At 40.5% G+C, this 14837-nt stretch overlaps 1 protein-coding gene across 1 annotated transcript in view; it reads right to left on the reverse strand.

The window, feature by feature from the left end:
• Positions 1–8688: 8688 nt before the first annotated feature.
• The window catches only part of LIAS (lipoic acid synthetase), a 124200-nt gene continuing 118051 nt past the window's right edge, over positions 8689–14837 (reverse strand). The window contains exon 11 of the mRNA XM_033947356.1: positions 8689–10249. Coding sequence (XP_033803247.1) covers positions 10161–10249 — 89 coding nt within the window. The 3' untranslated portion in view covers positions 8689–10160. The remainder of the gene's footprint in view (positions 10250–14837) is intronic.

A 14837-nucleotide genomic window follows, 5' to 3' on the forward strand; every position in this document is an offset into this window, starting at 1 on the left:
AGCTGGTTCAGGCCTTGAGTGACTCCTAATATGCCTCAGCTGCCAGAGAACTTACCTTGCCAGGCTTCACTGGGTGGTACCACTCGTGGGCATTTGCATGATTTTCATAGGTATCACCCTGACCAGTGGTTAGCCCCTTTTCCTTCCAGAGGTTGCTTTTTTCAGTGCATGCAGTCCTTACAGAGAGCCCGCCGGGGGGAGGGGGGGGATAAAACTACTCAAGGGGCTCCTCTTTGGCCCACCCAGCTCAATGATTTGCTGCTGGTACCTTTCCCTGGTGCCAATCAGAGCCCAGTTGCAGGAGTTTTAACACAACATAACAATTTCTTATATACCGCAGCTACCTCGTGGTTCTCTCGGGCTTATGTGTATATTTGGCATCTTTTTGAGGAGCGGTGGTTCCCCTTTATGCTTCTTTGCCTCACATCTTGGAGTTTCTGCAGGATGGCCTGGACCAGGGCCTTGCATAGTCCTCCTTCAGTACAGATTGCAGTTTTGTCTTCCTTTCACGGTCTGTTGCATGGTCAGCATTTGGCTTCTTCTCTGGATGGGATTTGTTTCTTGCGAATGGTGAAATTGCTCCACCCTCTGGTTCATCTGTCAAAACATTTCTTTTCAGATGCTTTTGAGATCTATACTTAGCTTTCCTTATTCAAAAAACTCAGACATCAGGCCTTACATTAAAGATCCCCTTTACTCCTTTTGTATTTTGCCTCCCCTTTCTTTTATTTTAAGCAATGTATCCTCCTCCCCATCTGCCCATATGTATCATGTTATGTCTGTACTGTAACTGTGAATTTGTTCCCTCCATTTAAAAAAACAAAACAAAACAACTTTTAATAATGTTTATAAAAGCGGTATATCAAGACCTAAATAAACTTGAAACTTAAACTAACTGCCTGGGATTTCATTCTGGTTCTTTCCATGCTTGTTCATCTACCTTTTGAGTCTCTCGGTTCCAGCATATTTAAGGACCTTACTCTTAAACGGTCTTCCTGGTGGTCATCACTTCTGGCCTCTTCTCTAGATGCGATTTGTTCCTTGCGAGTGGCAAAATTGCTCCACCCTCTGGTTCATCTGTCAGTATCTGCCTGGGATTTCATTCTGGTTCTTTCCATACTTGTTCAGCAACCTTTTGAGCCTCTTGGTTCCTGCATGTTAAAGAACCTTACTCTTAAGCAGTCTTCCAGGTGGCCATTACTTCCACGAGATGTGTTTCCGAACTGCAGGCCTTCTCTTGTAGGCTGCCATTCCTGGGGTTCTCTAGGGAGCAGGTTGTGCTGCAGCCAGTTCCCTCCTCTCTTCCAAATGTGGTTTTGCCTTTTCATGTTAACTATGCCATGGTCCTCCTTGTATTGGGTAGTCAGAAGGGCTCTTTAGAACAGAGACAGTTGCACAAATTGGATGTTCATAAGGTCCTTCGTGTTTATGTTCAGTGGACCCAGGAGTTCTGATGTTTGGATCGTCTTTTTTTTTTTTTTTTAGCAGGCCCTCATAAGGGGGATGGTGCCTCCAAGGCTACAATTGTGCATTGGATCAAGGAGGCTATCACTTTGGCATAAGTTCTTAGAAAGAAGCCTGTACTAGAATTTCTCATTCCACTCGGGGTCAAGCAGCTTCTTGGGCCGTGTCTTCTCTTGTGCCTCCAGTGGATATTGATAAAGCTGCAATTTGGTCTTCTCGCCATTCTCTTGTTTACTACTACGGTATGGAGGTTTAGATGCGTTGGGACGTGGTGGCTCAGTGAGCGTGTTCTTGTGGTGGCCCTTCAGGGGTCCCACCTATGATGGGTACTGATTTGGTTGGTACTTCCCATCCGTTTCTATACCGGTCTGGAGGGACACTAAAGGAGAAATTAAGATATTGCCTACTAATTTTCTTTTTAGTCCTTCCAGACTGACACAGATCCCCTTGCTCTATAGTGTTTGGTGTTTGTCGCAAAGAGTATGGTTTTTGTTTTGTCTTGGTTGTTGGGAAGAATATAATAAGGGCAGTGGTACTTGGTTCGGCTAGTGAACGGTGGGGCATTTTTGAAAGGTTTTTGTTCTAATCAGTTTCCAACAGTGTGTTCAGGTCGGAGTCCGACAGTTCCTTTGGCATCTTCATGTAGGAGTGGAGTTGGTATGTTATTATTGAGCTTACTTAGTTTCTGCTTGGCTATTTGGCAGATTAATTGTAGATTGGGACTACACAGCCCACTTGTACTGTTGCCAAAAGTCATTAGGTCTCAGTCTCCAGCTGCTGGCAGAGGAATGTAAACCCATCTGTTTCTGTGCCGATCTGGAGGGACTAAAAAAGAAAATTAGCAAGTAGGAACCCCCTCCCCCGGGATATCAAATTTTTAAGGCAGAGATGATATTCAGCCCAAAGTAGTTGGTATCTTATACCAAGATAACCAGTGCCAGGCTATATGTAGATACTAGCACTGCCTATCCAAACATATTGTGACCATCATTGTTGAGCCAGGTACCCAGCTAACTAACAAGATAAATAGAACAGTGTCTTAACACAGGCCAACCCCCCCCAAAAAAAATTATTGATGCCTTGGGTTTTTTAACCTGTGCTTGGGTTTGTTTGGGGTACTAATTCAGAAAATTGCATTGGCTAGACCTGCATTAGCTCTAGTTTCTTAGATATGGATGGATGAATTTATTAATTGGTCACATCCCCCAGGACGAAAGAATACAAGGCCACCTCTTTCGTCTTGGAAAAAATTAATCACCAAGAACAGCAATGGGTGATTTATGTAGATGTGAAGATGGTTAATTTTCTTCTTGGTCAATAACTGGCTACACAAAGTATCCTTGTTTTTTTATGCTGTGGGATAGCAGAGCCAAACATGAACATTGGGCAAAAACAGATTGACCTCTCAGAGACTATAGGGGTGGTTGGAGGACAAAATTCAATCACTGAACCTTTAGTAGCATGAGAGAGAATTGGAATCATATTGCCACCACTACATCGGAAGCTAGGTCTGATGAAACAATTTGTAAAGGCTTTGAATAAAGGCGGTTCATGCATTGATTACATAGCCCATATGTTATCTGGACTTACCATGGAAAAACTGAAGGCAGAAATTTTCAATGGTCCACAGAGCTGACAACTTATAAATAAGAACATAAGAAGTTGCCTCCGCTGAGTCAGACCAGAGGTCCATCCTGCCCAGCGGTCAACTCTCGTGGCGGCCCATCAGGCCTAATTGCCTGAACAGTGTCCCTGACTAATTTTGTAACTGCCTCTAATCCTATCCCTATTACCTACCTCTACTTCTATCTGTACCCCTCAATCCCTTTGTCCTCCAGGTACCTGGTTGGGCTGAGAACTTTTCAGCACAGGATGGGCTAGGGAGGGCTTCAATGGCTGGGAGGGTATAGATGGGCTGGAGTAGGTTTTAACAGAGATTTCGGCAGTAGGAACCCAAGCACAGTACCGGGTAAAGCTTTGGATTCTTGCCCAGAAATAGCTAAGAAGAAAAAATTTAAAAATTTAAATTGAATCAGGTTGGGCAGACTGGATGGACCATTCGGGTCTTTATCTGCCGTCATCTACTATGTTACTCATTAGCTGGAGGGGAGGTCAGCATAAATCTCCAAGAAATGAGGGAAAACCCTTCCCTCCCTTACTACGCCACTGAGTACAGGACTACAGAGGGAATGACAAACAGATTTTGGGTAAATTTTCCTATTACTTGGAAATTAAGTTCTATCTGAAGAAGAATAGAAGCTGATTGATTAAGAAACAAGATCCAGCTAAACTGTACAGGGACCAATTTGAAAGCAGAGCTGGACCAATGAAATGTTGGGAGAAGTATCTAGAATCACTGTGTGAGACGGACAAGAAAGAACAGAGAGTTGCTCGTGTACAAATGTTGCCCAGTGAACTTACAATGCGGAAGTCTCATCCCAGTTGGAATAGGAAGCAGGATGAGACATCTACCAGTACAACTAGCAATAAGCAATATGACCCACATATTTCATAGTAACAATACATGAAATTGAATCAAGTGCCTAGTCTTCATTTGTTCTTGTTGTGAAAAACTTTCTTGGCAACAAGAAGGCAAACAACCACACACACTTAGTAGAGGATATGCTCTTTCATGTCAACAGGCTTGGCTATAACATGAGTGTTAAGTCCCTTATCTGCACAGGCATTTAGATTCCTTTTCAGAGAATCTTGGTGACTTAAGCGAAGAGCAAGGTGAAAGATTTCACCAAAACATAAAAACAATGAAAGCCAGATACCAAGGAAGATGGGATACCCACAGGATGACAGACTATTGTTGGAATCTTATGTGGGAGTGTCCTGGCAGATCCCACTCTCTGAAGTCTTACAAAAGGAGCTTCCTGTGTGTCAAATGATTGGAAAGTTTGTATGATAAACTTGTGCTTTTGCTATGAAATAAGTAGATTTTCATGATTTTCTTTTAATTTTTAATATTTCTTTCATGCTTAAAAGATATTAATTTAAACACAACATTAAAACCATTTTAATGGGTGTGAATAATGGTATATATGACATGTTCTGTATCTCAAAACCTGATGCCATTTTTGGAATCAGCATATCACATATACCCAAAACTAGTCTGACATTTGAGGCACAAAAATGAGTATTGACCAGTGTTATCTTTGGTGATCTGAATTTACATTTAGAAGAGTTAGATGAGGTGAATTCTGTACATTTTATTCAAATTTTAGAATTTTATAACATGATATCCCTAGAGAAACCTGCCCTTCATTGCATCTTTTTATGGAACAATCATTTTTATTGGAGAAAAATACAATAATTGGGCAGCTTGAAATATGCAGTGATAACTCCCCCTCCCCAGTACAATATACTGAACAACCTGGGAAATGAAGGAACCACAAACAGTAAAGCTACAGGTTCAGAAGACAACTGCGCACCCTTGGGGGCAAAGTGTCCCAGAACGCATCCTAAGTCCTCTTAAACTGATGTCCATTTAAGGAGTCCAAGTCCCAGATTATTGCTTCTTTTTTAACCTTTATATATGTGAAAACAAGAGAGGCAAAATAAATGTACAATGTGGAATGAATTCAGTTTGGGGAGGGGGGGATCTGACAATATCCTATAATATTTATACCAAGAATAATCAAGTATACTCCTTACATCATGCACCCTATCCACTTTAAAATGTGTGTGTCCCAATTAAATGTAAAAAAGAGTTGAGTTTTAAATGAAAAAGTCACTGAAAATAATTCTTCCAAATCAAGTTTCAAGTTTATTGTGTATTTGATTAATCGCTTACTCAAATTTCTAAGCGATGAACAAATCTTTCAAATTACAGATTAAAACTGGGGTTAATATAAACAAGTAGACACTAGGGTTATTAAAAACAAGTATAATACATCTGCAAAAAAAAAAAAAAATATATATATATATAACAATTTATATTTAGAAGACTTAGCTCAAGGGTGAGCGAAACTGGTTACCCGACAGAGAATCCCAGTTCATTTCTTTCATCAGGGGTAATTGCAGGCTCACCTATTAATCATACTAAGTGGCATACTGTATATGAGGTGAATCCTTTAGTCGATCAGATATGTTGGGAACAAGTTGTATGATCAAATCATTGTTAGATTTTTTAAGAGCTCCTAAATTTGTGAAGAACAGAAATCATCCAAAAAGGACATTTAATGGGTAAAATAGACAGAGATCACTTTTGGCAAAATGTGGTGGAAAATTTGAAGGAAGATAATGATATGATTAATAGTAATGTAATGACTGACTGGACTAGATCAATTGAAAACATGTTATTTTTGTTCAATCTTTATTAAGTTTTAATATCTTACAGAATAATGCAATTCACAAATAGATCATAATATATGTATTGCAGCCGGCTTCTCATCGCTTACTGCTCTGAAACCATTCTGGCAATATCCAATACATTCCTTGTCTCAATATAGAAGCACGATGGAATAATCTGAAATTGGAAAAGTTGATGCCCTCTAACTCTTTAACTTTTTGTAATGTTGCAAGTGCAATTCTAGGTGTTTGTCCTAATTGTATAAATTTAGCAAGCATTCTGTTAACCTGTTTATAAAATCCTTCAGAAAAAAAGATGGGTAACATACTCATATGTATTGTATCACTGGAGCTATCATCATTTTCACAGTGTGAATCCTACCCCACCAGGAGAGATACGAAGAGCACCATTTCTCACACAGTCCACAGTTTGCAAAAGCATTACTCTTAAATATTTAATGCCTTTAGGTTTCCAGATGAATGGATATGGATCTAAAAGAGATTTCACACAATGAACATTTCAAGGTAAAATTTCAGATTTACTCCAATTGATTTTATACCCGGAAAAGGTTCCAAAAGCATCAATCAACTGTAATAAAGCTGGTACAGATATTTCTGGTTCCATAAGATATAATAAAAGATCATCAGCATAAGCCAAGATCTTTTCCATAAGATATTCCTTTAATGCTACTTGATTGCTAGGTCAAATAGTAGTAGGAAGAGCGGACAACCTTGTCTGACACCCCGATAGAGATAAAATTTTTCAGTAAGAACATTAATACATATTTTAGTATTGGGATGGCTATATAACGTATTAATCATATGTATAAAACCTGAGCCCATTCCAAACCATTGCATCACTTTGTACATAAAGAACCATTCTACCCTGTCAAATGCTTTCTCTGCGTCCAAGGACACAGAGAAGGCTGGTTTTCCATTGTCTTAGCTAAAGACATAAGTTGTAGTGCCAGACGGGTAGTGTGAGAAGAATGCCTACCAGACACAAAGCCCATTTGATGCATACCTATTATATTAGATAATACGTTAGCCAGACAGAGGGCCAGAACTTTGGCCAAGAGTTTTCCATCTAAGTTTAATAAAGAAATAGATTTGTAGTTGGCCACTAACATTGGGTCCTTTCCTGGTTTAGGGAGAACCACCATAAGTGCCTCAGCCATTGTCCCTGAAATATACCCCACTGATAAAACAGTCTGATAAAGATAAAATAATTCTGGCAGCAAACTATCTTGGAAAGATTTTAAAAATTCAACCGTATACCCATCATTCCCTGGTGACTTCCCATTTTGCAAATACCCCAATGCTGTCCTGAGTTCCATTAACATAACGGGAGCTTCTAGAAGTTGTGCATGTTGCTCAGTTAACTTTGGTCCCTTTAACATAGCCAAAAATCCTTCCTCTTCAGATAGTGTAGGGCCATATTCTGAAGAATATAACTTGTGATAAGACTGCGAAAATTGGCCCATATCTTTCTGATCAATAAGTATTGTACCTTTATTAGCCTTAATAGATTATATCCTTCCCCTGTTTCTTTTTGTTTTAAGGTGATTTGCCAGTATTCTCCCAGCTTTATTGGCGCCTGCTTAGACCAGTTTCTAATTTTTGCTTTATAGCAAAATTGACAGCGGAAAGTGTTAGAGCAATTGGTATCTTATATAGAATCAACAAATGTGCTTAATCCAAGACAGGCAGGATTTCGGACAATGCACAGTACTGAGACAGTATTAGCAGGCTTTCTTAGAGTGAAGTTCACTCAATCTTAGATGGTGGGAATTTTGCTATGGTTGTATCAATAGACCTGAGTTCAGCATTTGATCTGGTAGATCACGGGCTTTTGTTAAATTTTTTTAGTGAGACTGGCCTAAAAGGAGTAGTTTAGGATTGGTTTTCAGCATTTCTTCAAGGACATACTTTTAGAGTAACTACTGATGGATCAACATCTCAAGCTAGACTAAGATTGAGGGGTTCCTCAGGGCTCGGCCCTATCCCCAATTCTATTTAATATATTTCTGAGCTCTTTGGCAAGGGGATTGGGGATTAGTACGTATATTTACGCAGATGACATCTTACTGGTCTATAGATTATCTCCCACGTTAGATCTAGGTCCTCTTTTAGATGGCTTAAAAAGAATAGAGGAATGGCTGAGCAAACATAAATTGGTTTTAAATATGTCAAAACAGTAGCATGTTGTATTTCAAGTGATAAGGCAACCCCGCGATTAGATCTTTTTCTACATAATCTATATATATATATATATATAAAATCGGAGGTATGTATGTGTGTGTGTATGTGCCGCGATCACGCAAAAACGGCTTGACCGATTTGAACGAAACTTGGTATGCAGATCCCTCACTACCTGGGATGATATGTTCTGGGGGTCTCGCGGCCCACCTGCACATGTGGGCGGAGCTACAAACATAAAATCAGATTTCACCCATTCATGTCAATGGAAAAAATGTAAAAAGCTGCCATTCTCACAGTAATTCAAAAACGGCTTGATCGCTTTGAACGAAACTTGGTATGCAGATCCCTCACTACCTGGGGTGATATGTTCTGGGGGTCTCGCGGCCCACATGCACACATGGGCGGAGCTACAAACAGAAAATCAGATTTCACCCATTCATGTCAATGGAAAAAATGTAAAAAGCTGCCATTCTCACAGTAATTCAAAACCGGCTTAACCGATTTTAACGAAACTTGGTATGCAGATCCCTCACTACCTGGGGTGATATGTTCTGGGGGTCTCTCGGCCCACAACTCTATGTTGCTTGCTCAAGGTTGGGTTCACCCAACAATTTATATGTTCTTGCTCCTGGAGGTGAAACTAAAAATGTTGTTTATAATCACGTTTTGCGTTAGTTGTATTGTATTCATTTTGTCAAATATTTCACATTATAATTTGAATATTGTACTTTTTATTAAGCTGTAAAACAATAATTTCATTCACCACTATAAAGTATCTTTATTTGAATCCATTTACAGTGTTATTGCTATAATTAAATACCCGTGCAACGCCGGGGCATCAGCTAGTGATAGTATAAAGTTAGTAAATAGTTTTAGATATCTGGGGGTCATAATCAATTATCATTTTAACTTTGAGGAATAAGTGTCATCTGTGGTTGCCAAGGGTTTTGGGGCATTAAGACAGCTTAGAGCCATTCGATATTTCTTGGATGAGAAAGCATACACACGTTAATTCATGCTTTTGTATTATCTAAGTTGGATTATGGTAATTTAGTTTATGCAGGTATAGGAACAGCACAATTAAAGCGCCTACAAACAATACAAAATGCTGTGATTAGGCTGCTAGGCCATGCTTATATTTGGGATCATGTAACACCTTTGTATCTGAAATTCCATTGGTTGCCAATGGAATTTAGGATCAAATTTAAGCTCTTGTATTGGCACATAGAGCATTATTTGAGTTGCAACCATTATATCTTTCCAACTTGATATTATTTTATGCACTGATGCTATTCCCCATATTTCAAAGGCCCATCTTGCCTCAACTAAAGATTGGCCATTTTTTTATTTAGTTTCAAGATTGTGGAACAGTTTATCTAAAGAATTAAGAAAGGAAGAATCGTATATAAATTTTAAAAGACATTTGAAAGCACATTTCTTTCAACTGGCCCTTTTAAATTGAAAGAATGAGTTTGGGACTGCTTATTTTTAATAAAATTTTTAGTTTATGTTTAATTGTTAAATTGATTGTTTTAGAAGATTATGTATTTAGAAAAAATTATGTATTTAGAAAAAAAAGCCTTTTCTTTCCTTTTTCTATTTTGAATGGAGTTCTTTTCAAAATTGTTTTGAATTATATACAATATATATTGTAAACCACTTGGATCCTTTTTTGGCTATATTTAGCAGTGTATAAAGTTTTTAATAAACATAAACAAAGAAACAGCAGCACTACTCTTCTTTCCCCCATCCTACCTCTTACTCCCACAGTGGCCACCTCTGTCTTACTTCAGCTGTATGGCTCTATTACAGTCCTATATCCAAACAATTGTCAACCCGGGCCTCTTAGGCTAAAGACAGCACTTTCGCTCTCTGTGGACTCTTGCCTCTCTTACAAGTAGGTCACATTCCAATCACATCATTAGGAAGGAGGCTTTTGGGGGTGTTTTCCTTACAAAAAGAAATAATTTGTGGTCAGTAGACTCCTACCACTAGGCAGTTGTACAGTCATTGCAGCAGACTTACCCTAGTTCAGAAATACAATCTATCTATTTCATATTTTAAAATGAGGAAAGAAAAATTAAACAACAAAACACCATTCTCAATGATGTTTGCTGAAAACAGAAACTTAAGATGAATTAATGTGTGTTACAGATGAAACATGCCAAAATCATTCCTTTGGACTAAAGGTGGTTCATTCATCCACTGGAGCAAGAGTCTGGTGACTTTCCACTCTCAGATAGTTTAGTCTTTCTTTTTGCTATTAAATTCTTCAAGAAAAATTCACCTAAATTAAAAAAAAAAAAAAAAGTTTAAATTATGGAAAGAAAAATATAAAATTGCTGCTTTACTTGAACACACTGATTGAAGATTTCAATAATAAACTTCTATATGTAATACAAAGTAGCTATATGTTTATTGGTACCAGCAGCCTATAGTATGGCACTGGTAGTCTTTGTTTACTTTCCAGAAGCCACAGCAAGATGCATTCACATTGTGGCCCTTATAAGATTTCCATGAATCAGTGAACTCTGCTGAATAATTCATCATTGACTTATAAGAAGGAAATAGAGAGTGATTGTCAAAGAAAAGGCATTTTCAGGTACAATAATAATGCAATTACAGTACAGTAGACTCCGTTTAAGTGCACGGCCCTTGGACCGGATCGCCACATGCGTTCAAACGGAGTGTGCGCTTAATAGGAGTACAACTTGTCAATCATGAAATTACAGTACACTGTAGTCAAATGCAATAAAACTTTTATTCAACCAAAAACACACCAAATACAATGTAATACAGTACAGTTGTAGAAACAGTACTGTTCCGTCTAATGAAATAAAACTTCTTTTAAACCAAAAAACACACTACAGTACAGTAGTTGTCAACCGTGCCAACATTCAGCACAGCTACTTACCATAACAGGTGTTATCCAGGGACAACAGGCAGATATTCTCACGAATAGGTGATGTCACCGACGGAGCCCCGGTACGGACCACTTTAAAAGTGCATCACACTAAGAGTTTAGAAAGTTTGCGATAGCCCGAACCGCACATGCGCAAGTGCCTTCCCGCCCAATGCAGGGCGAACGGTCCCTCAATTAAGATAAGCCAGCTAAGAAGTCAACCCGGGGAGGTGGGTAGGTTTAAGTTTAAGTTTAAGTTTTAAGTTTAAGTTTATTAGGATTTTATATACCGCCTATCAAGGTTATCTAAGCGGTTTTTTACAATCAGGTACTCAAGCATTTTTCCCTCTCTGTCCCGGTGGGCTCACAATCTATCTAACGTACCTGGGGCTATGGAGGATTAAGTGACTTGCCCAGGGTCACAAGGAGCAGCGCGGGGTTTGAACCCACAACCCCAGGGTGCTGAGGCTGTAGATCCAACCACCGCGCCACACACTCCTTTCTGCTGAATATCTTTCTGCTGTCCCTGGATAACACCTGTTACGGTAAGTAACTGTGCTTTATCCCAGGACAAGCAGGCAGCATATTCTCACATATGGGTGACCTCCAAGCTAATAGAGATGGGATGGTGGGAGTGTTGGTCTAAGAAAATAAATTTTGAAATACAGATTAGACAGTAGTGAGAAGTGAAGAGGACCAGGTGGGAGCTGTACAGATTTCCACAATGGTGTAGATCTAAGGAAAGTAACAAAAGCTGCCATAGCTCGAACTTTGTGGGCTGTGACACGACTTTCCAGTGACAGTCCAGTCTGAGTATAGCAGAACGAGATGCAAGCAGCCAGCCATGTGAAAATTGTTCGCTTGAATACAGGGTGCCCTAACTTGTTTGGATTAAAAGAAATGAAAAGTTGGGGAGAAATTCGCTGTGGCTTTGTCCGGTCAATGTGGTAAACCAAAGCCCGCTTACAGTCCAAAGTATACAAAGCAGTGTTTCCAGCATGAGAACGTGAATTAGGAAAAAAACACAGGCAGAACAATTGACTGATTGAGATGAAAAGCGACAACTTTTGGAAGAAACTTTGGATATGTACAGAGAACCACCTTGTCATGATGAAAAACTGTGAAGGGTGAATCTGCTACTAATGCTTGTAACTCACCGACCCTCTTGACAGAGGTGAGAGCAATAAGGAAGACCACTTTCCAGGCAAGAAACTTAAGATGGGATGTGGCCATTGGTTCAAATGGTGGCTTCAACAAACTGGAAAGAACTACAGTAAGGTCCCAGACGACATGTGGAGACTATAGAGGTGGTTTCACAGAGAAAAAAGTCCTTTCATAAACCTGGAAAGGACTACAGTAGGGCCCAAATGACAGAAGGCATGAGGTGTGGTTACACATTTAAAAAACCCTGTCATGAATTTGGAAACCAGAAGATAAGCAGTAAGAGGTTGATCCTTGACTGACAAGAGGAAAAGCCGCAATAACACTTAACAGAAGTCTGAGAGATATAGACTCGAGACTAGAGTCAAACAAAAGAAGAAAATAATCCAAAATCAATTCCACTGTCAAGGAAGGTGGAACATGAAGATAAAGAACACACCAGGAAGAAAACCTAGGCCACTTTTGATGGTAACATTGTTGAGTGGCTGGGTTCCTGGAGACATCCAGAAGTTAATGAACAGGCTGAGAAAGATGTAAGTGAGATGGACGCAGCCCAAGATAAACCAAACTGTCAGGGGAAAGTATTGCAGATTGATATGAATCAGTGATTTCTGAGTCTGAGGGAACAGAGGTATGGACTCCCTGAAGCTGAGTTGAAGGAGAAGGGAGAACCAATGTTGCCTGGGCCACCATGGAGTAAAGAGAATTATGGTGGCTGCTTCTCTCTTGAGAAAAGTATCTGCTGCCAGACGGAGAGGAGAGTAAAGTCTGGAGCAAAACTGGGGCAACTAGTGATTGTGAGGAGTCGCAAACAAGTCCACTTGTGAGGTGCCCAATTGAGCAAAAATGGACTGAAGAGTTGTAGAATCCATTCGTGAGGTTGAAGAATTCCGCTAAGGCTGTATGCTAGGAAATTCTTCTCCCCATGAATGTAAACAGCTTTCAAGAACAGATTGCGAGCTGTTGCCCAAGTCCAGATGTTCTGGGCCTCCTGACACAACAGGACAGAGCCTCCTTGCTTGTTTATGTAGTACATTGCTACTTGATTGTCCTTGCAAAGGAGGACTTGAGGGCAAAGAAGATGATGAAAAGCCTTGAGAGCACAAAACATCGCTCTGAGTGCTAGGAAATTGATGTGAAATTTCCATTCCCTGGCAGATCGTCCATATGAGCCCCCCATGCATAAGAAGATGTGTTTGTTGTGATGACCTTGTGATGAGGGGACAAATGAAAAAAAGAGACCTCTGGATAGATTAGAGGAGGTCATCTACCATTGAAGTAACTGCAGAAGAGATGATGTCACAGATGTATGTTGTGAGAGACAATCCGTCGCTTGAGACCACAGGGGAGCAAGGGTCCACTGAGGGGTACGAAGATGTAGTCTTGCTAGTGGAGTGACATGAACAGTTGAAGCCCTGTGGTCTAGAAGAAACCATCATGGCATCTGGCAGAGATGGTTTAAAGAGGAAGCAACTGCTGACACAGGCGGATGAGAGCCTGAAGGCAATCTGGAGGAAGAAACGCTCCCATGAGAGTGGTGTCTAGGATTGCCCCAATGAAATATAGACGTTGAGTCAGAATGAGATGTGATTATGGGGAATATGACTTCGAATCCTAGAACCCGAAGAAAGGAGATGATCTGAGATGTTGCTTGGACCACTTCCTGAGAAGAAACAGCCATGATCCACCAGTCGCCAGTAAAGGAAAGACCTGAAGGCCGTTGAGCAGAGAGATGCGGCCACTACAATCAGACACTTTCATGAAGACTCTGGGAGAAGATGCCAGACTGAAAGGAAGGACCCTATACTGGTAATGGCAGCGATTGATTTGAAGCCGGATGAATTGGGATATGTGTGCAGGCTTCTTTGAGATCTAGGGAGTATAGCCGGTAGTTCTGAATGAGGAGAGACGAGTCCTGAAGTACCTCTCGACTAGAAAAATGACGAGAACTCTGAGATCCAGGAAAAACCTCAGTCCTCCGATGTTCTTGGGAATCAAGTAGAAACGGGATTAGAATCCCTGATTCCGCTAATCGATGGCAATCAGCAGAAGAAGAAGGGAGGACTGTGCAGGGTCCAAAACAGACTCTCTTGGAAAAAAGGTCTGAGAGCAGGGTGAAAACATTGAGTGTAGAACCCTGCCCTATGAAGATGTGAAACCAGAAAGCTGAGGTGATAAGCTCTCAGCGATGTTTGAGGAACTGAAGACAGCCTCCGAATGGACAAGGTCTAGACTGTAGAACATTGACATTGACTATGCCCTGAATGGAGGAAAAGATTGAGGAGCAAATCTTCGGTGAGAAGAAGAGTGCAGTGAAGGCAGCTTTTTGGGCATGACCAGAGTGTCCCACCTGGTCTAGTGGACAGACAACTACTGAGTAGGCATGTCCATGGAAGCACCAAAGAGGTTGCCCCTCAAACAAGGCGTAATTGGCTAGACTGTCCTGGTGGGTGATGATAAGGTCAGACACTCGAAGTCAGACCAGGTCTGGTTGGAACAGAAAAGAGATGCTGAAAAAAACAGACACCGTATGTGCAAGCAGAGAGCAGTGGAATGTGGCAACGTGGAAACTGGTTTGTGCCAAGTAAAATGGTTACTGGACCAGTTAGTCAGAATAGGATTCTGGTAAGCCGATTGGCCAACCGGTCCATCGCCGTGCCCCACTCTGTCCAGAAATACAGAGGCCTACACACTAGCCTGTATAGTTGACTCTACCAGTAGCGAATCATTGAAATCCTACGTGTTTCTAAAGGGATATAAAAAGTCTCCCGTAAGATATCATGGAAGGGAATCCGAAGAGCCTTGGGTAGCT

The sequence above is a fragment of the Geotrypetes seraphini genome, chromosome 1, assembly GCF_902459505.1.
Source record: "Geotrypetes seraphini chromosome 1, aGeoSer1.1, whole genome shotgun sequence".
NCBI lineage: Eukaryota > Metazoa > Chordata > Amphibia > Gymnophiona > Dermophiidae > Geotrypetes > Geotrypetes seraphini.